This window comes from Symphalangus syndactylus, chromosome 22, assembly GCF_028878055.3.
Source record: "Symphalangus syndactylus isolate Jambi chromosome 22, NHGRI_mSymSyn1-v2.1_pri, whole genome shotgun sequence".
NCBI classification, from domain to species: Eukaryota; Metazoa; Chordata; class Mammalia; order Primates; family Hylobatidae; genus Symphalangus; species Symphalangus syndactylus.
In genome coordinates, this window is record NC_072444.2 from 59,921,877 (window position 1) to 59,943,897 (window position 22,021).

General features: G+C 36.8%; 1 protein-coding gene and 1 non-coding gene across 4 annotated transcripts in view; both read left to right on the forward strand.

Moving 5' to 3' along the window:
* Positions 1–22,021, forward strand: part of RAB3GAP1 (RAB3 GTPase activating protein catalytic subunit 1) — a 119,133-nt gene that overhangs the window by 67,454 nt on the left and 29,658 nt on the right. For all 3 annotated transcript variants that reach the window (XM_055262017.2, XM_055262018.2, XM_063630998.1), the window contains exons 8-17: positions 2,762–2,861; positions 6,102–6,183; positions 8,130–8,198; positions 8,834–8,907; positions 11,900–11,992; positions 12,457–12,626; positions 14,785–14,874; positions 15,754–15,926; positions 17,153–17,207; positions 17,454–17,822. In XM_055262017.2, the coding sequence (XP_055117992.1) occupies positions 2,762–2,861; positions 6,102–6,183; positions 8,130–8,198; positions 8,834–8,907; positions 11,900–11,992; positions 12,457–12,626; positions 14,785–14,874; positions 15,754–15,926; positions 17,153–17,207; positions 17,454–17,822 (1,275 nt within the window). The remainder of the gene's footprint in view (positions 1–2,761; positions 2,862–6,101; positions 6,184–8,129; positions 8,199–8,833; positions 8,908–11,899; positions 11,993–12,456; positions 12,627–14,784; positions 14,875–15,753; positions 15,927–17,152; positions 17,208–17,453; positions 17,823–22,021) is intronic.
* LOC129472771 (small nucleolar RNA SNORA40) lies at positions 18,525–18,652 on the forward strand. The gene has a single exon (XR_008654053.1). It is a non-coding gene; the product is annotated as a small nucleolar RNA SNORA40 (small nucleolar RNA).

The window sequence follows — 22,021 nt, forward strand, 5'->3', positions numbered from 1 at the left end:
GAGGGATAGCATTGGGAGAAATACCTAATGTAGATGACGGGTTGATGGGTGCAGCAAACCACCATGGCACGTGTATACCTATGTAACAAACCTACACGTTCTGCACATGTATCACAGAACTTAAAGTATAATTTTAAAAAATTTTTAAAAAGTCATTAATGAATATGATCTTCAGATATTTTATGTCACATCTCTTTTGAAGCTAGGGACTACATTGATCTGTGGAACCCAACTTAGATCTTGACTATTTATTAGCAGTAGTTTAAAAATAAGTTTTTAATCAGTTTATCTCATCATCTGACAAAGCTAAAACTTACTTTTCTGTTAAGAAACATCTCTCAAAATTGATTTGAGAGAATTGAACTTAAGAGCTGGTTTAGGTTCTTAAGTTTAATCCTCTTCTGCCATAATCCTCTAAATATTTGAAAACTGATAGCTTCATCTTTCTTTTTCAGCTTAGACATTCTTAGTTCTTGAGATGTTCTTTACATTTTATGGTATTATATTATGAGTGTTGATTTGGATATTTGTCTCTTTTAGAACTACTTTTATGTTTTGGGAGATTTAGTTTGTAGGCACATTTTGAATGAGTTTCATTTTGAATTTTTAATGTTCACTCCCATCCATCCTCTCTAGTGATTCTGTAGTTTTATGGTTACTCCCTACCTGCAGAATATTTCAGAATTAGGTCTTAAAATAGTGTTTGGAGTCTCTTGCTCTGTAGTAATGTAGGGGATTTTGATAACTGGTCTTAGAATCGGGTTGTTTGCTCACCATATGCGGGTGAGGGTTTTTTCCCCTCACACAATAACCTCCAGTCCCATACCTTCCAAGAAAGCCATTGTGCCAAGCAGGAGTGACATGTCCCAGTGTCTGGCTTAAGCAGAGAGTCTTGCAATGCCCTCACTCTGGACTGAGCCCTTTTGGTTTCATCCTAGGTTGTCAGTGCTGCCTTCCACACCTCAAGGCATGTGCCTTGAACCCCACTTATCCTCCAGGGTCCACAAAGATATTTCCGTCATTTTTCATCTAATCCATCCTCCCTCCCTCCCTCCCTGCCTCCCTTCCTTCCTTCCTTCCTTATTTTTTTTGAGACAGGGCTTCACTCTGTCACCCAGGCTGGAGTGCAGTGGCACAATCTCGGCTCACTGCAACCTCTGCCTCCCGGGATCAAGCGATTCTCTTGCCTCAGCCTCCCAAGTAGCTGAGATTACAGGCACGCACCACTACCGCCCGGCTAATTTTTGTATTTTTAGTAGAAATGGGGTTTCACCATGTTGGCCAGGCTGGTCTTGAACTCCTGATTTCACATGATCCACCCACCTTGGCCTCCCAAAGTGCTGGGATTACAGGCGTGAGCCACCGCACCTGGCCATAATTACTTCTTTTCTGGGTATCTGTTTTTGTATTTATCTGTGTGACTGGATCAGAGGTTATGTGTCAAAGTGGCCTTGTTATGGCTTCTAGAACATTTGCTCCTTATTATAGGTGAATGCTCATTTGATATCTGGACATGACTAAAAAGTTAATATACTGACCAGCCAAAATCTCACCTTGCTGTTGGGCACAGGAGCCCAAAACTGAATTACGTTTTTTGGGAGCAGCTATTTACCATTGTGACTTCAAATTGAGTTTGTGTTCTTAAAGCAACTAGTGACATTTATAGATGCTGCTGCTGAGCTAAATGTAAAGGTCATGTATTCCTTTGCTACTCAAAGTGTAGTCTCCTGAATAGCAGCATCTGGAAACTGGTTAGATATGCAGAAGAGTATTGAATCTGCATTTCACAAGTTCCCTAGGTGATTCCTATGCATATTTAAGTCCTATTTTATATTAGTTTAGATTAAGCATTATGAAGGGAAGCTGAGGTCATAGGATGTTTAAATGATAGTATTAAGTTTTATGATTTTTAGTGAATTGACAGATAAATCTAAGTTTTCTTTTGTTAGCTGATTGTGAGTGATCATTCATTTCTCTTTGTCTGAAATTTTGGTTAAATATTCAAGGCTGGCTTTAATTTGAATTTATTTTCACTTAAAAGACATCCTCTCCCCAAACCAAGTCTTTATGCTTTATAATACTTTTACTTATTTGAAAAATGAATCACCTTTTTTTCACATTTAATATGTCTGAAGTGAATAGTAAGAAATGGTATTTTATGATTAAAATAGTAAAAGATACTTTAAAGAGCATTTTGCTTAATAGAATGTAATAACCCTTTTTCTAATAGCAGTTTAAACAGCTTTATTTTAAAGCTATCGCATTGTTTTTGAAACTTTTTAGCTACATCAAATGAAAACATTTGTGGAAGCAGTATGCAGAAATTATGGAAATCCTTCTGTACACACAAATATGTGGACAAAAATACAGTGATTCTTTGGAAAGTTTACTTTTCCATTTTTTAAAATTCAATCTCACAATTGCCAGTACTGTTCCTTACTATGGGATCTTTCCTCTTGTTCATCCCTGATCCACCTCTTGAGCTTTTGGACTGTGAGAAGGATTTTCTGTGAAAAGGATTTCCTAACTTTTGCATCTTTGGCTCTAATGACTTCGGTGACTTATTTTTCCTTTGGAATGGCTAGAATATCATGTTTTTAATAACTAGAATATGCACACTATTGTTTAACACTAGAATCTGAAAATCCAGGTTTCATAAAGGTAGTATTAATCCATTCCATAAGTTTGAAATTTTGATGTTGAATTAATATGAACAGGGTATCAGCATTTACACGGTATTGTCTTCGCATGTATTTCCTAGGGATGTCCTTTAACTCCATTGCCTCCAGTTAGTGTTGCTATTCGATTTACCTATGTACTTCAAGATTGGCAGCAGTATTTTTGGCCTCAGCAACCTCCAGGTGAGATCATTCAGAATTATATTTAACTTACTGAATATAAATGGAAAAGAAGATACATTCAGAAATTAAAATTACTTAAGAGTTTCAAGTGTTTTACATTAGAAATATTTGTGATTCATTTTAAATGTAATATTGTTGCTTTCATTGCCCTTATTTTTTTTCTCTTAAAGAAAAAGCGTAGGTTCTCTAGAGATAGTATTACTCTATATTTGACAATCTGTCTTTGAAAGCCTTATTTATAAGGCACCGCTTGCTGTGGCACATCATGTGCCATAAATTATTACGTAGCGAACGATTAACATGTCTGTTTTTACACTATTAGAAGAGCTGTTCTCAGCTCACCCTTATAAACTGAGAACACTCATGCAAAAAGCTTTGAAGAGAGTAGTGTTTCAAGAAAGGGGGCTAAATAAGGAAAGCAGAGAAGAAAAATATATGTAGGGGAAAAATAATAATTAACTTGTATGTTACAGAAATATAATCAAAATCAATTTGCCTGCTTACCCTTGATAAACAGATTCATTCAACAATTATTAATTATTAACCTGAGACTAGGCGGTGCTAAGACAGCAATATGAACAACACATTACCTAAGTTCTAGAAAAGCTCAGTTTCGTGGACATATATCCTAATTAATATTTTGATTCCTGGGTGTTTCTTTCACATGTTTGATTATATTAAAGCACATCTAATAAGGAATATAATACAAACTTATAAAATATAAGCATTTTACTAGCCTGAAAACATTTTTTAATCTACCTCTCCTAAAGAGAAATAAAATAAACTAATATTCTTTACTGTTTATTTTTATTCCAAGTAGTTGGCTATTTATAGGATTGAAAATAATTGGTAGGCATGAGATGATATAAAAATTAATATAATACAGGCCGGGCACGGTGACTCACACCTGTAATCCTAGCCCTTTGGGAGGCCAAGGCAGGCAGATCACCTGAGGTCAGGAGTTCCAGACCAACCTGGCCAACATGGTGAAACCTTGTCTCTAGTAAAAATACAAAAATGACCCAGGTGCAGTGGCAGGAGCCTGTAATCCCAGCTACTCTGGAGGCTGAGGCAAGAGAATCCCTTGAACCTGGGAGGCGGAGGTTGCAGTGAGCCGACATTGTGCCACTGTACTCCAGCCTGGGTGACAGGGTGAGACCCTGTCTCAAAAAAGAAAAAAGAATAATGTAATATATCCTTAGCTTTTGGCAGTTATATGTACTAGTACTGTTTTATTTTATATACCACAAAATAATTTGCAACTCTAATGTACACTAAAAGGACCATATCTAGACTACAACAGAGAAATAAAAGCTAAGCTTTAGATTTATATCAGGAGAAACACTCAAATGTTTGTATTGGTAATTTTAGTTCCCAGATAACAGTACTCACTGGACAATTTATAGTCTACGTCTGGTTAGAAGTTTCCATTCTTATCTTCCTTTTTTTTCTTCCAAGGCTACTCTCTTATAAAGCAGTTTTAAAGATTTCCTAAGGTGGTATGGTCTGCTCATGATCTGTGAAGAAGCCCAAGAGTTAGAACCTTAGCATTATAAGATTGCAAATAAGGTCTTTGTTAGTCTTCTATTGTCAAGTTTTTAAAATGGAGATTAAAAATATTAACCTTCTCCCTCAGTAGATTGAAAGCCATATGAATTCTTAACATTTTCCTTTATAAGGGGGAAGGGACTGAACATATAATATGGATGAGACACTGTGCTTTTCATATTTTATATCCCATTTTGTATAATTTTCACTTACCTATGAGATAATTATATTATTATCTTTTGTTTTGTTTTGTTTTTTTGAGATAGAGTCTTGCTCTGTCACCCAGGCTGGGGTGCAGTGGCATTATCTCGGCTCATTGCAACCTCTGCCTCCTGGGTTCAAGCAATTCTCCTGCCTCATCCTCAGCCTCCTGAGTCTCTGGGACTGCAAGTATGCGCCACCACGCCTGGCTAATTTTTGTATTTTTTAGTAGATATGGAGTTTCACCATGTTGGCCAGGCTGGTCTCGAACTCCTGACCTCAGGTGATCCACCCTCCCCAGCTTCCCAAAGTGCTGGAATTACAGGTTTGAGCCTCCGTGCCCGGCCCAAGACAAGTATTATTATCTTTCTTAGAGATGTAAGTTTCTTAAAGAACCCATGTAACTGGCTTAAAGTCATATGGTCACCAAGTGATAAAGTTTGCAAACAAACACTAGTCAAACTCCAAGTCCGATGTGCTTTTTATTCCATGAGTTGTTTCTCCCTTTTTAATTCAGCTAAAACTTTTGTACAGTTATATTTTAGTAATAATTTTTAATTTACTAATTATAAAAATGTGCTTGTAATTTTGAAGCTTTTACAAACTCACTTGTAACATTGCTAGTCATTGTGATCTTTCTTATTATAAGCATTGTTTAGTTGGAAAAAGGGAATTGACTTGAGAAAATTTACTGAATCAAGTAATTGATTCATATTTGATGACTAATTTTAATCATTTACTTAGGATGTAGATAAATATCAGATGTGATTTTAGCAAATATGGGAAGTTTTCTTAACTCAGTAGGCTTTAATTTCAGGAAATCTTAGTGTAGTGTGAATAATTAAATATCACAGTTTGTATTGTTTCAAAGAGAAAAAAATCCTTTTGATGCCTTTTAGAAATGCTTATTACTTCCTCAGGAGAGATAGAACTAAGGGAATGATTTACCCTCTAAGTTCTCTTCCAGTCTAGTATGCCATTCATAATGGAAAGGAGGTTCTTTTCTGATCTTTATATATTTCCATTTACTGTCAACCAAAATATAATGTTATTAATGATGACAAATGTACTAATTTCCTATTCAGAAATTACTGATAGCAAAACTGATTAATGTAGTTGGTGATTTTTAAATACTTGGATACTCTTTTTGGGTTATACTAATTACATTCTTTTAAAATGCAAAAAAATTTACAGAAATAATATTCTCTTGAGTAATATTTAAGGAATATTTCAGAAGGGCAAAATTTAGAATACATGGCCTGAATGAAATACTAGATAAATGGGAAATAAGTGTGCCCTTTTACTATAATGTTCTCTGGGGAAGTCAAATATTTGTTAGACTACATATGCTGTAACTTGCTCTAACTTGCTAACTTGCTATATGTGTTCTCTTGTAGACACTTTTAAAGCTGTAATATTCCAAAGGGCTTAACTAGATTAGACTCTTCTTTATTTTTTCCCAAGTAATGGAAAAATATTTCTTTTGTTTAGACATAGACGCCCTTGTAGGAGGAGAAGTTGGAGGCTTGGAGTTTGGCAAGTTACCATTTGGTGCCTGCGAAGATCCTATTAGGTGAGAATTTCAACCTGTCATTTGAATTGTGGAAATATTTTACTTTGAATTTATATTAATATTGATTTCACTGTGCTTTATGATGCTATAGCCTGCTGGGATGAATGTAGTACTGGAAATAAAGAAAGACGTACACCTGGGCCGGGCACAGGCTCATGCCTATAATCCTAGCGCTTTGGGAGGCTGCGGTGGGCAGCTCCTGACGTCAGGCATTCGAGAGCAGCCTGACCAATGTGGCGAAACCCCATCTCTACTAAAGAATGTAAAAATTAACTGGGTGTGGTTGCGCACACCTGTAATCCCAGCTACTCAACAGGTTAAAGCACAAGAATCACTTGAACCCGGCAGGCAGAGGTTGCAGTGAGCTAAGATCACTGATGCCAGTGCACTCCAATCTGGGCAACAGAGCAAGACCCCGTTTCAAAAAAAGAAAGAAAGACCTACACTTGCTTTCTTTATTTTATAATTTTACATGAAAACTGTCTGAGATTTAATATTCATCTATAATTCAGCAAACTGTGTCCTTTGCCAAATCTGGCCATTAGCCTATTTTTGTTTGGCCAGTGAAGTCAGGATGATGTTTACATTTTTAAAGGTTATGAAAGAAAAAAAACAAAATAGAGACTGTACATGGTTCACAAAGCCTAAAATATTTACTGTCTGGCTCTTTATAGAAAATGTTTGCCAGCTCCTGATCGATAACATTTTTCAAACGAGATATAATTTACCTGCCATAAAATTCACTATTTAAACGTATACAATGCAGTGGTTTTTAACATTTACAGAGCTATGCAACCATCATAATCATCTAATTCCAGAACATTTTCATAACCTTAAAAAGAAATTCTTCACCTCTTAGCCATCATTTCCCCCTAGTCTTCTCAGCCCTCCGGCTCTAGGCAAACACTGATATACTTTCTGTCTCTTTGGATTTACCTATTCTGGACATTTCGTATAAATGGAATCATATAACATGTGGCTTTCTTTGTGTCTGACTTCTTTTAATTAGCATGTTTACAAGGTTTGTCCATGTTGTGGCATGAATCAGTACAGTAGTCCCCCCCTTATCCACAGCTGGTATGTTGCAAGATCCCCAGTGGATGACTGAAACCATGGATAGTACCACACACTAAATATACTGTTTTTTCCTATGCATACATATAAGTAGTAAAATTTAATTTATAAATTTGGCACAGTAAGATTTCCAGGTGATGTAGTAATACAGAATAAATAAATATATATAAATGAGGCATAGTAAGAGATTGACAATAATAACTAATAATAACATAGAACAGCTATAACAATATACCTTAATGAAAGTTACGTGAATGTGATCTATCTCTCTCAATATATCTCATTGTACTATGCACACTTTTCTTGTGATCGCTCTGATCACCAAGACAGTTACTAAGTGACTAACAGGGCAGGTAGCATAGACAGTGTAGATACACTAGACAAAGGGATGATTCACCTAATGGGGTGGGATGGCACAAGATTTCATCATGCTACTCAGAACAACATGCAATTTTAAGTTTATGGATTTTTTTTTCTGGAATTTTTCACTTAATATTTTCAGACTGCAGTTGATTTAGGGTAACTGAAGCTGCAGAAAGTGAAGCTGTGGATAAGGGGGAACTAATGTACTTCTGTGCTTTTTATGGCTGTAAATATACCATTGTATGGATATGCCACATTTTGTTTATCCATTCATTAGTTGGTGGGTTATTTATGCTTTTTGGCTAGTATGTATAATGAGTTGAATGTTTACAAAACATTAACTTCATAAGGATGTGCTACCATTTGCTAAATAAGTTGTTTCCAGTATATTGTATTATAAATAATGCCACTGTAACATACTTTTATTTCCTTGGTATAGTTTTCTAGAAGTATTAAATATAATTGCTGAGTCAGTATTAAAGCTTTTGGGTGTATTTTATGTTTTTTAGTGAACTCCATTTAGCTACTACATGGCCTCATCTGACAGAAGGGATCATTGTGGATAATGATGTTTATTCGTAAGTATGTTAAGAGTAGTAGTACATTGAGATTAAAAAACTTCAGTAGAATAACTCTCAAATTGCTAGTAATTTTTATATGCATTTTTTATTATTTTGTTTTGATTTTAGTGTTCCCTTTTGTGTTTTATTGTCTAAGGACTTTGATTTCTTATGATGTTATTTATTTATTTATTTATTTATTTTGAGATGGAGTCTTGCCCTGTCGCCCAGGCTGGAGTGCAGTGGCACAATCTCGGCTCACTGCAAGCTCCGCCTCCCGGGTTCACGCCATTCTCCTGCCTCAGCCTCTCCGAGTAGCTGGGACTACAGGCGCCCACCACCACGCCCGGCTAATTTTTTGTATGTTTAGTAGAGTCGGGGTTTCACTGTGGTCTCGATCTCCTGACCTCGTGATCCGCCCGCCTTGGCCTCCCAAAGTGCTGGGATTACAAGCGTGAGCCACAGCGCCCGGCATGATGTTATTTTTTAAAAACTTATCCAAATGGCTCTATGTATCTGGATAAGAGTAAGTTTAAGAGAGGCTAAATGGATTGCTTGTCCTTCTGTGTTTTCATTAGACTGCATTTTAATAAGTTCATGAATCTTGCAGATTGTCATAATTAGGATTTTATGTTTATTGGTTTACATTTTAGTGATTTGGATCCTATTCAAGCTCCACATTGGTCTGTTAGAGTTCGAAAAGCTGAGAATCCTCAGTGTTTGCTAGGTAAGGTATATTATGCTCCTTTCCTGAAATATCGCTGATCTGCCTAACTTCCAAATCAGAAACACTGCATACATTCTTTATACTTTGTCACCTCTTCAGTTAACACCATGTAGGAAAAAAATCATTGCCAATAGCAGTGAATCCTTTTTTGAATAGTGCCAGCAAATTCTCCATTATTTTCTCATTATCTCAGCTTTATTTTTCTGATGCTTTTATTTATTTTTTATTTTTTTATTTTTTATTTTTTGAGACGGAGTCTCACTCTCAGGCTGGAGTGCAGTGGTGCGTCTTGGCTCACTGCAACCTCTGCCTCCCGGGTTCAAGTGATTCTCCTCCCTCAGCCTCCCGAGTAGCTGGGACTACAGACGTGTGCCACCATGCCTGGCTAATTTCTTGTATTTTTAGTAGAGACAGGGTTTCACCATGTTATCCAGGATGGTCTTGATCTCCTGACCTCATGATCCGCCTGCCTCGGCCTCCCAAAGTGCTGAGATTACAGGCATGAGCCACCGCGCGGCCTTAAGATGCTTTTTCTTTTTTTTTTTTTCCTGGATGCTTTTATATTATTCCCTTTCCTTCCTCCTGTGGCATAGTCTGCATCTTCTATTTCTGTTATTGAAGTCCTTTTTGCCTTTTGTTGTCCCTCTAGACCTGTGTTATCTGAAGAGCACTGTTTTGTTTGTTTGTTTGGAGAGGGAGTCTCACCCTGTTGCCCAGGCTGGAGTGCAGTGGTGCCAGCTCAGCTCACTGTAGGCTCCACCTCCCGGGTTCACGCCATTCTCCTGCTTCAGCCTCCGGAGTAGCTGGCACTACAGGTGTCCGCCACCACACCCGCTAATTATTTGTGTTTTTAGTAGAGATGGGGTTTCACCATGTTAGCCAGGAGGGTCTCGATCTCCTGACCTCATGATCCACCCTCCTCGGCCTCCCAAGGTGCTGGAATTACAGGCGTGGGCCACCACTCCCGACCTGAAGAGCACTGTTTTTGACGGTGCGCTTTAGAGCCCTTCTGTCACATCTGCAGTCTATTTTCTGATACGGGAAAAGAAATGTGAATAATCTTACACACCTCACAAGGTTATTTGAGGGATCAAGTGAAATAACATAAATGGAAGTACTCTGAAAAATATTAATTGCTATTCAGATAATATTATTGTGTCTTATGTCTGGGATTCGTCCCCTTCTCTTTTTTTAGGTGTATGTCTTTCATGAAGTCTTTTGAACCCATCTCCTCAATGTGCCTTGTCATCGTTTTCCTCCTTATATTTAGTACACTTGAAAATATTTTCTCCTTTTCTTTATGTTCATCCATGCTACCTTAACTCCCTATCACTTGATATATTACCATTTAACTGATGGAGTTACCAAATATTTATTATAACAGTAATGATACATTTCTCTAAAGCATTGTTTTGTTGGGCTCTTTATCATTCATATGCTATTTGTCAAATGCTGATTAGTAGCTGCCATTTGTGCTAACTATATAATAGTGAATACAAAGATGTATAAGGTGTAAGTCCACCACTGGCGAATTTGTCTAGGGTTTTAGGGCAACAGTATAGGGGTCAATGTCAAGAGTTTTACAGTTGGACAGATCTCAGTTCAAATCCTAGATTCACCAGGTTGGTCAAGTTTCTTAATATTTTTAAGCCCCAGAGTCCTCATAAATAAAATAGAGATAACACTAGTACACTACTACTTACTTCATAGGGTTATTGGGAGGATCAAATGAGATTATGTACCTGTTTGTGTGTGTACATATCACATTTAACAGTGCCTTTTTTATAGTAAATGAACAGTAAATGGTTTCTGTTGTTTAATCGTTGAATTACTCATATTATGTTTACGTACTAAGTTGCTTCTTGGTAACATTATTCCTCGTCTTGTGACTCTATGATAATTGCTGAGGACCTTAGAATTGAAAGTATTCTCATTTTAGTTTTACGTTCCATGATCTTACCCTACCTCTTTTAATATTTTGTATGACTAGATTATAGACTTTTCCTACCTTTCTGAAGAAGCCTCAAAAAAGTTATGGGTTAATTCAGAATTAGTTGGTGAATTATAAAATTTAGATGTACTTGATGTATCTTAGTACTGATAGTACTTGTTAAGCATTCATTTATTTGTGTAAACATTGTAGCTCTTTAGAAGATTCAAATCGCTTTACCTCTGTTTATAATAATGACAGACAGCTGGGTACAATGGCTCATGCCTATAATCCCAGCACTTTGAGAGGCCGAGGTAGGTGGATTGCCTGAGCCCAGGAATTTGAGTCCAGCCTTGGCAACATGGCAAAACCTCGTCTCTACAAAAAATACAAAAATTAGCTGGGCATGGTGATGCACACCTGTAGTCCCAGCCTACCCAGGAGGCTGAGGTGGGAGGATCACCTGAGCCCGGGAGGTCAAGGCTGTAGTGAGCCATGATCATGCCACTGCACTCCAGCTTGGGCGACAGAGTAAGACCCTGTCTCAAAAATAATAATAGTAATAATGACGGAAAGAATACCATTAATATGTAGCAGAAACTGAAATATCTTTATCCTACATGATTTCCTAATCCTCTAGAAACATGTCTTTAGCGTTTCTTCTTAATTTTATTAATGGATTTAGATTCTAGTAGTGTAGCAGTTGGGGAAAGATTACTACATACATAAAGTTCTTGTTACTTATATAACTTAATGACAAATGGATACTGTGTCTCATTGAGGCATATAGTAAGTACTATTAGGTACAGTTATTTTTTTTCTTTCCTTCTAGAAGGAATTCTAAGGAAAAGCTTTTTAAATATCCTGGGACATGGAGAGAAAGAAAAGAACAAGGCTACCTTTGATATAGGATTAATTTTTGTCTTTTTCAATGGAAAAACTGAATGGTTTTACTTTCTATCATATCTTAGTTAATAGCTTTTGTGGAAAGATGTACTTTAATTTATAGGACTGATTTTTTTTTTTCAGTTAAGTGTCAAAAATAACTTCTTTCCTACATAGGTGATTTTGTCACTGAATTTTTTAAAATTTGCCGTCGAAAGGAGTCAACTGATGAGATTCTTGGACGATCTGCATTTGAGGAAGAAGGCAAAGGTAACCTACATTTTTTTTTTTTAACATTACTTTCAAATGTCTTACTCTTTTTCCTTGGCACATTTTTCAGCAACTTTTCATCTGTTTTCTCATTTTGAATTAACTTGGATAATCAAGTTTTGATGGACTGGACAGCTACAGTTCCTTTCCAGGCTGTACCCAGTGCTTGTTAAGACATTAAAGGCATTTAATAAGTTCTTCTCACCAAAAACGTAAAATATTTTGAAAAGCAGAGTTTTAGAGGTTAAATTTTGAAGTCTCCTGGGGAGAAATAATTTGTGTGACACCGTTGTCACTCATGCTTGCACATAAAGCTGAACATGTATATTAATATTTTATAATTCCAAGACCATGTAACACTAGTAAAAATGAGTAAAATATTCTATACAATCATCAATTTGTTCATCACTTTCACCTGCTGAGGTTGGCAATATAACTTATATTTATTTCTGTTCTTTTTATAGAAACTGCTGATATAACTCATGCTTTGTCAAAATTGACAGAGCCGGCATCAGTTCCAATTCATAAATTATCAGTTTCAAATATGGTACACACTGCAAAGAAGAAAATCCGAAAACATAGAGGTGTAGAGGAGTCACCGCTAAATAATGATGTCCTCAATACTATTCTCCTGGTAACTAAATGTTCTGTCTTTATAGGTCTATATGCAGAATCATTTATTCATTATATAGTCAGTTCCTTCTATGTGGTAGGCAGTGACCTTGGAATATACAATGAGTAAAACAGTTACCACATTCAGAAAATTCCTACTAGTTTAGTGGTGAGAAGGAAAGTAAATAGTAGTTACGATACCATGTTGCATGTGAGAAATCTGGCAAGGGGGCTGTGAGAGCACAGCAGAGGTGCATTTGTCTCTGTCTGGGCAGTGGGAATCAGGGAAGGCTTCATGAAGAGGGATATTTGAGCTGAATCTTGATGAAAAGGAGGCTTTAGAAGCAGAGGAATAGCAGAGGTTCGAGAGCATGTTAAACGGTTGATATTTTGTAGGGTGCTTCCCAGACCGTGACCAGGGTTGAGGCTGGAGAAGTAGCAGGTAACCTGCCATGCCGAAGCACTGGCTTTTATCTTGCAGTTTAAGTAGAAGATCAACATGATTAGAATTTTTTTTTTTTTTTTTTTTGAGACGAAGTCTAGCTCTGTTGCCCAGACTGGAGTGCAGTGGCGCATTTTGGCTCACTGCAACCTCCACCTCCTGGGTTCAAGCAATTCTGCTGCCTCAGCCTCCCTACTAGCTGGGACTACAGTCGCGTGCCACCACGCCTGGCTAATTTTTTTGTATTTTTTTTTCAGTAGAGATGGGGTTTCACCATATTTGCCAGGATGGTCTCGATCTCCTGACCTCGTAATCCACCTGCCTCAGCCTCCCAAACTGCTTGGATTACAGGCGTGAGCCACTGCGCGTGGCCCCAGAATTATATTTTTGAAGGATTGCTTTGAAAACAGTTGAGTGAAAGCTTTTAGTGAGGACGAGAGGGAGATGAATAGAGGGCTAAGGTGGCTCCTAGGTATAGCAGAGTGGAATGGCCCCAGCCTGGGGGCCATCCACACCATGGTTTAATGTCTGCATGACTTACTGCATGACTTTGAATAAGTCACTTCAGTTTCCTCATCTATCAAATATGGCTAACAAAACCTTGCGAGATTGTTGTGAGGATTAAAGGATCTTCTGTGACATTGCCTGGTATATATGGGCCTTTGATAAATTATAGCTATTCTTACCGTAATTGTGGTTAAAATCATACTCCCGGAAATTTGTGCATTAAGACAATCTTGGGAAAAACCTTCAAGAAAAGTGTTGAAAAGAAAACTGGACTTGGGAACTTAACGTTAATCTTATCCCCTGCCATTTATCTGAACAAAACTCCTAGCCAACTTTTTAGCTTGTACATCCTAAGATGCAGGCAGTGATACTTAGCTCAAACAGTTGTGTGAGAATAGGATAATGCTGGTAATTGTGCCTTATGGCACTTGGCACATAGTAGTTCATCTAATTTTTAAAAGTCTGTTGGACGTGTTCTATAATATGTGGCAAAGTATACATAGAAAGAGGGATTACTAATCAGCAGTACCACAAAACAATTGAGAGGAACAGTGATAAAAGGACTGTAAAATGTCTATAGAGAGCCTCCTTCTTAAGACTGTATTGTTAAAGAATGTTATTCAAATCAGGTAGCTCAGTTGTCATGTACACTGGATTTTTTTTTGACTACTCGTACACGTACATATAAACAGAAACCACATGGAAAAGGTACGTTGGTTATTATAGGTTTAGACTGCTTCCTACTTTCCAGGGGTATCATAAAATAAAGTTGTGGGTCTTGAATATCATCTCTTAATAGTCTATATGTGAAAGCCTGTGGATGATGTAACTCTTCAGATCCTCATGAGTACATGGGTGTTTTTAAATTGTCTTTTGTGGTTTTGTTTTTTAAATAGTAGTAACACTAAAAAAATGTAATGGCCTTGGATGAGCATGAAGTCACAGTGATGAGATTTTGCTTTTGCACCGTTCAGCTTACAGAATCAAGTGATTACTTTTAAGAAAAAAATTCTAATTTCTAAAATTGGCTAGTCACTGAAACTTTGTATATTTTCAAAGAAAAATAGAAAAAATTTGAGAGTGTAGAACAAACTGGCCAGTACAACTGGAACATTTCTATTATTAGAGCAGCAAAACCATTAAAAAGTTAAATAATGTCTATATGAGTTATAAAAATCAACAAAATAGGAAATGTGGTCTAAAATGCGGTTGTTTTTTCCTTTCCTTCAAGTTCTTATTCCCTGATGCTGTTTCTGAGAAACCATTAGATGGAACTACTTCAACAGATAATAATAATCCTCCATCAGAGAGTGAAGACTATGTAAGTTGATTTGGAGTTCAATATTAAAGTGTTTTAAATGCACTGAATTTCTAGAGGTTCTATATATTTCTAGTTTAATAGCTTAATATCTTTTTATTTCAAAAATCACCTTGGGAATTTTGGATGGGAGATCATGGTTTCCACTTGGATAACTAGCACAGATACGTATTTTTGGGTAGCAAGAATTTTTCTGGAAACAATGAAAAAATAGCATGAATATACTCTACACAGCTGTAGGATTTCCCTCATTGTAGAGTTTTGGTGAAATCATTAAATTTGTGTTTTTCAACAGATTCTTTTCTATATTTTAAAACTAGTTAGTGAATGGACAACTCTTTAATGAAGTAAAATATGTAAAATTAGGTAAAATTTTCATGGTCTCTTTGTCTAGTCTTTGAAAAATTAAGAAGTTGAAGAATTTACATGACAAGTGTAGATATATATCAAACTTTACAGTAGTTATTGTTGAGAAGTAGATTTCATGAGGTGAGAGAAAAAAGGAAAGGCTTTTTACATTTTCAGTTTAGACAGTTATGATTTTTGTTTTTTTAGATGTGCCCATTTTTGTAATTAAAAGATTTTTTTAAAACAAAACACGAAATTTGGAATACTTCCTAAATATTCCACAGAAGAAATTGAAAGCTATAACTTTAGCTTCATTAAACTATAGCTTTATCTTTTTTAATCTTAGTAGAAATCTTGAAAATGTGGGACTTCCTAAGAATAGTTTATGCAGTAGTGTATTAGACATTTGATAATGCCTAGTTTAGGTGGGATAGGTTAATTTTAGAATTAAACTCTCTCCCTATGAACTTTTCAGTTATATGTGTAAAATATTTTGGTAACAAGTTTGCTTTGTTTCTATTTTGTTAAATTTAGAATCTCTACAATCAGTTCAAGTCTGCACCATCTGACAGTTTAACATACAAATTGGCTTTGTGTCTCTGTATGATCAATTTTTACCATGGAGGGTTGAAAGGAGTGGCACACCTCTGGCAGGAATTTGTTCTTGAAATGCGTTTCCGATGGGAAAACAACTTTCTGATTCCAGGGTAATAATTTCAATTTTCAGTTGTTTGGATAGGATTTTGTTTGTTAGCAGACATTTGACTTTTGACCTATTTTTTCCCCCTTTTTAGGAAATCTGCGCTAAGAAAGTGGCAAGAAGCTTAGATGTGATTTATGTTCAGAGGTGTTCACTGCAGCAAATTTATTAATATAATAGAAAAAAAGGCAAAACCTAAATATCAAACATAAAAGAATAAATTATACTGTATCTCTACAATAGAAAATTACCGATTGATTACAATTTTTTTCTCAATAATCTTTAATAACAGATGTTCATATTGTTTCTAATAAAGTAGAATATACTAATGCATATACAAAGTGCTTTTAATTATGTTGCTATATTTGTGTAGGAAAAAGATTATAAATACTGTGAAATGCTATTAGTTTTTCCCAGTGTGAAATTATATTTTTATTTTGTTCTTTATACTTTTATGCATTTTCAAAGTCTTTTGTAATAAACCTGTATTTTGTAATTGACATTTTACTTAATCAAACAGAACATTTTCATTAGCACATAGGTTGATATTGCATAGTTTAGTGCTCATCTATCCATGCTAAGATAGGAGAATCATGATTTTGAGCAATATAAAATGATTACTGATCCAAAAACATTTATATCATTTGCCAGTCTCTGCTTAGCTGGATTCTCTCTTGGTTTTAGACAGTTCACTCTGGAACTTTTTACAGACCCAGAAGCATGCTGAATATGAGGGAGTGCCTCTGGCTGATTGCTGGGAATCTAGTGGTCTAGAGGAACCTAGAACTAGAGACAGTCTGAGGTTCTATTGAAATACAGGTGGAGATCTTGGTTTTTATAGTGAGAATCCACTGTAAGAATTTAGTACTGAATACACAAACTGATTTATTTTGTATGGTGTGAAATACTGTGTGCTAGTACTTCCTGGAGTGGGTTCAGGGGCTTTTTCTCATTTTTAGTTTTTGTCAGCCTGAAAACTATCACTAATTTGTTGTTATGTTTTGAAGTATCTATTATATTTGCTATTGGCAATTTGTGGACAAGGAGTATAAAATAAATTTTCATCTTTTAATTCTATGTGCTCCCCCTCTGGAATTCACTTACCTTACCTGTGGAAATCTAGTTTTGATTTCTTATCAGTATAGCTAAAAATTGTGGTAATATAGAAAATAATCATATCTGAAGCAATTTTACTAAAACTAAGCTTTCTTTTCTCCTTACTTTATTTGATAGATTAGCAAGTGGTCCCCCAGATCTGAGGTGTTGTTTACTGCATCAGAAACTACAGGTAAAGATTTCTCAATGACATAGATAAATGTGGTCTTGATTTAATCAGAGATTATTCTAATACTAAATGTAATAATGGGTTACGTGCTGTACTCATGGTCCTGCTGTAGGTTGCCTATACTCAGTAGTCACTGCAGTTCACAAAGTCCTGAGAAGTGGAGAGTGAAAATTAAATATTCAAGCAGTAGGTAGATTTTTATATTTCTGTAACTAATTCAACTATAAATGTTATTTCTCTTTTCTTAAGATGTTAAATTGTTGTATTGAAAGAAAGAAGGCACGTGATGAGGGGAAAAAGACAAGTGCTTCAGATGTCACTAATATATATCCAGGGGATGCTGGAAAAGCAGGAGACCAGTTGGTGCCAGATAATCTAAAAGAAACAGATAAGGAAAAGGGAGAGGCAGGAAAATCTTGGGATTCCTGGAGTGACAGCGAAGAAGAATTTTTCGAATGTCTAAGTGATACTGAAGAACTTAAAGGAAATGGACAAGAGAGTGGCAAGAAAGGAGGACCTAAGGAGATGGCAAATTTAAGGCCAGAAGGACGGCTCTATCAGCATGGGAAACTTACACTGCTGCATAATGGAGAACCTCTCTACATTCCAGTAACCCAGGTAAGATGCACTAGTTCTTTCCATTTTAATTTATTTTGTGGTTTATATAACTTCATCCTAGTAGAAGATAGTGCTTTGGGTAAGGACAATTATCCAAAAAGTCTATGTTTAGGCCAGGTGTGGTGGCTTACGCCTGTAATCCCAGCACTTTGGAAGGCTGAGGTGGGCAGATCACCTGAGGTCAGGAGTTCAAGACAAGTCTGGCCAACATGGTGAAACCCTGTCTCTACTAAAAGTACAAAAATTAGCTGGGCGCAGTGGTGCACACCTGTAGTTCCAGCTACTGGGGAGGCTGAGGCAGGAGAATCATTTGAACCCAGCAGTGGGAGGTTGCAGTGAGCCAAGATCGCGCCACCACACTCCAGCCTGGGCAACAGAGCAAGACTCTGTCTCAAAAGGAAAAAAAAGTTTATGTTTAAAGATAAAGATATAGACTGTGTTTAAAGAAACTAAAGGTAAGGATTTCCCAGTGACACAGATAAATGTGGTCTTGATTTAATCAAGGACCTTTAAAAGATTGGACAAAGTCTATGTTTAAAGATTAAAGAAATCTAAATAAACTTTTGGGGCTTTTACGTTTGCCATTTCTGTAATTGAGAAATGTTTTGAAGTTTAAGTAGATCACCTCAACTTATATAAGGTGATTTATTATTTGTTAAACTGAGCAGTGAATGCTCAGATGTTTAAAAAAGAAAATCCAACTGCACTTAGGTATGTTTTTGTTTAACTTGTGGACAAAGACTTATGGATAGGTGCAAAAAATAAATCCTCTTTTGCAACCCAGAACTCATTCTTCAGTATGAGTTTTGATACATGTAAGAAGGGATATTATGATACCTGAGACAGTTAACTGATGGGAGTATTGATAGCCATAAAGGTTGGTCCCAGGCCAGGGGCAGTGGCTCAGGCCTGCAAGCCCCACACCGAGGTGGGAGTATTGCTTGAAGCCAGGAGTTGAAGACCAGCCTGTAGAAGAAAGTAACAAACACCTCATCTCCACAAAAATTTAAAAATTAGCTGAGTATTAGGGCATGTGTCTGTAGTTGCAGCTACTCAGGAAGAGGAGGCTGAGGCAAGAGAATTGAGCCCAGGAGTTGGAGGCTGCACTGAGCTTTGATGGCACCACTGTGCTCCAGCCTGGGTAACAAAGACAGACCCTGTCTCTTAGTAAAAAAAGATTGATTCTAGGACTGTGGAAGAGATAGTTAAACAGCATGGGATATGAAGGAAATCCTCAGCAGTATTAATTTTGCATTCCAATTTCATGTTGACTTGATACGTACGATGGCTTTTTGTTTTAAAGGCTTTTATCTTGAGAACGTGATGTCTGTAGTTGAAGGTATTGGCGTATTCCACACATCTGTACTATTCTTGAGTATGACCGCTTAGGGTGTCAAATTGAGAACGAGGCAGATCCACCACCTACAGTAAAAAGGACCCTAAAGTAAATTGGTTGAAGGAATTGGATCCCAAAGATTCTTGGTGAATTTTGAAGTCTTCATCAATATATCCATATTAAAAGGAGATGACAGAAGCCAAAATAAAAGAATTATGGGCTAACAGGACAACTGGATTAAAATAAGCATGAGTTTCATTAAAAAGGGCTAACTTGAAGATAAATCTTTTGACTCCAGCTCTTTAGAGGATCTGAAGTGACCTTGGTGGATTGTGGAAGAAATCACAACATGGAATTCCTTGAATAAAAATTTATTGACTTAAAAAGAAAAAGAAAATCCAAAAGTATAGAGAACAAAAGTGAATATCCTTCAATTATATGATTAGCTTTTATCTGTTCAAAAATATAGTTTGAAGTCATATACACCATTAGGATGTAGAACAGCAATAACTCAACAACAACAGCAGCAATAGTTGTTTTTAAGGGTTTCGTTTTGGTTTTGGTTTTTTTTTTTTGACACAGAGTCTCTCTTCGTCACCCAGGTGGGAGTGCAGTGGCATGACCATAGCTTACTGCAGCCTTGACCTCCTGGGATCAAGCGATCCTCCCACCACAGCTTCTCAAGTAGCTGGAACTACAGGTGCATGCCACCATGCCTGGCTAATTTTTTGTGGTTTTTGTAGAGGTGGGGTTTCGCCCTGTTGTCCAGGCTGGTCTTAAATTCCTGAACTCAAGCTGTCTGCCTGCCTCAGCCTCCCAAAGTGCTAGGATTACAGACATGATCCACTGCGCCCGGCCTGAAAACATTTTATTGTGAAAATTGTAATCTAGTAAAAATGAAAGAGGCTCAATGCCTGTAATCCCAACACTTTGGGAGGCCTAGGTGGGGTCGGATTGCTTGAGCCCAGGAGTTCAAGACCAGCCTGGGCAACATGGTGAAACCCTATTTCTACCAAAAAGAAAAAAAAAAAAATTAGCTGAGTGGGGTAGCGTACACCTGTAGTCCCAGCTACGCAGGAGGCTGCGGTAGAAGAATCAATTGAGCCCAGGAGGTTAAGGCTGCAGTGAGCTATGATTGTGTCACTGTACTCCAGCCTGGGCAACATAGCAAGCCCCTGTCTCAAAAAAATAAAAAGTGAAAGCCACCATCCACTAATTTTGACTCACATTCCTTGAAGTAACTAACAAGTCTTATTGGTTTGGGTTATATTTCTTATACCTGTTTCTCTGCATTGATATATAATACATATATGTGTGTACATATTAATACATGGTTTTATGGATTTTTTTTTTTTTTTTTTTTTGAGACAGGATCTCATTCTGTTGCATAGACTGGAATGCAGTGGCATGATCATGGCTCACTGCAGCCTTGACTTGCTGGGCTCAAGTGATCCTCTGACCTCAGCCTCCCAAGTAGCTGGGACTACAAGTGCTCACCACCATGCCAGGCTGATTTTTTCACTTTTAAAATTTTTGTAAAGATGGAGTCTTGCTATGTTGCCCAAGCTGGTCCTAAACTCCTGACCTCAAGCAGTACTCTGTTTTGGCCTCCCAAAGTGCTGGGATTATAGGCATGAGCCACTGTGCCCAGCCTTAATTTCTTATAAACAATTGGTGTTACCAACCATATAAATTTTTGCTAACATGATGGTCAAAAGTAGTATCTCAGTGTTTTAGATTGTATTTTTCCGAATTTTCATGAACCTGAGCATCTTTTAATGTGTTTTTTAGCCATCCTTTCCTGTGAATCGCCTATGATTTTTCTTTTAGGTTGCTCTTCTGTTCTTATTGATTCATATGAATTCTTCGTATTTTAGATGTAAATCTACAGTTATATATATTGTATATGTTTTCTGCTAGTCATTTTAAAAACATGTTCATGTATTAATTATTGAGTTATAACTTAATACAATAAAGTGTACAAATCTTGGCTGGGCATGGTAGCTCATGCCTGTAATCCCAGCACTTTGGGAGGCCAAGGTGGGCAGATTGCTTAAGCTTGAAAGTTCAAGACCAGCCTGAGGAACATGACAAAATCCCATCTCTACAAAAAATACAGAAATTAGCCGAGCATGGTGGTGTATGGCCGTAGACCCAGCTACTTGGGAGGCTCAGGCGGGAGGATGGCTTGGGTCCAGGAGGCAGAGGTTGCAGTGAGCTATGATTGCACCATTGCACTCCAGCCTGGGCAACAGAGCAAGACCCTGTCTCAAAAAAAAAAAAAAAAAAAAAAAGTGCACAAATCTTTGGTATACTGCTTGGTGAGTTTTTTCATATTGATACATGTATATAACTACTTCCCAGATCAAGATACAGAAAATTCCCATCATCCTAGAACAGTGCTGATAAATAAAACTTTCTGTGAAGATGGAAATTCTCTACATTCTCTGTCTTTCCCATTCAATACAATAGCCATTATCCAGATGTAACTATTGAGTGCTTGAAATGTGGCTAATGTTTCTAAGGAATTAGATTTTTAATTTTAATTTATTTAAATTCAATAGCCAGATATATTGGATAGTGAAGCCCAGTATTCCCCTCCAGCAACTCTTTCTCTTAACTTTTATCATGATAGGTTAGTTTTGTCAGTTTTTGAATCTTTTAAATGTCACGCTTTCCTTACTCTTTTGTATATAAATGTAATCATACATTGTGTACTCTTTCATTGTATAATCATACATTGTATACCATTGAGCTTTTTTATTTACCGATTTTGAGAGTCATCCTCGTTGTTGCAGGCTTCAGTGTTTGTGCATGTGTTATTACTTTGTAGTATTCTATTCTATGAATTTGTCACAACTTG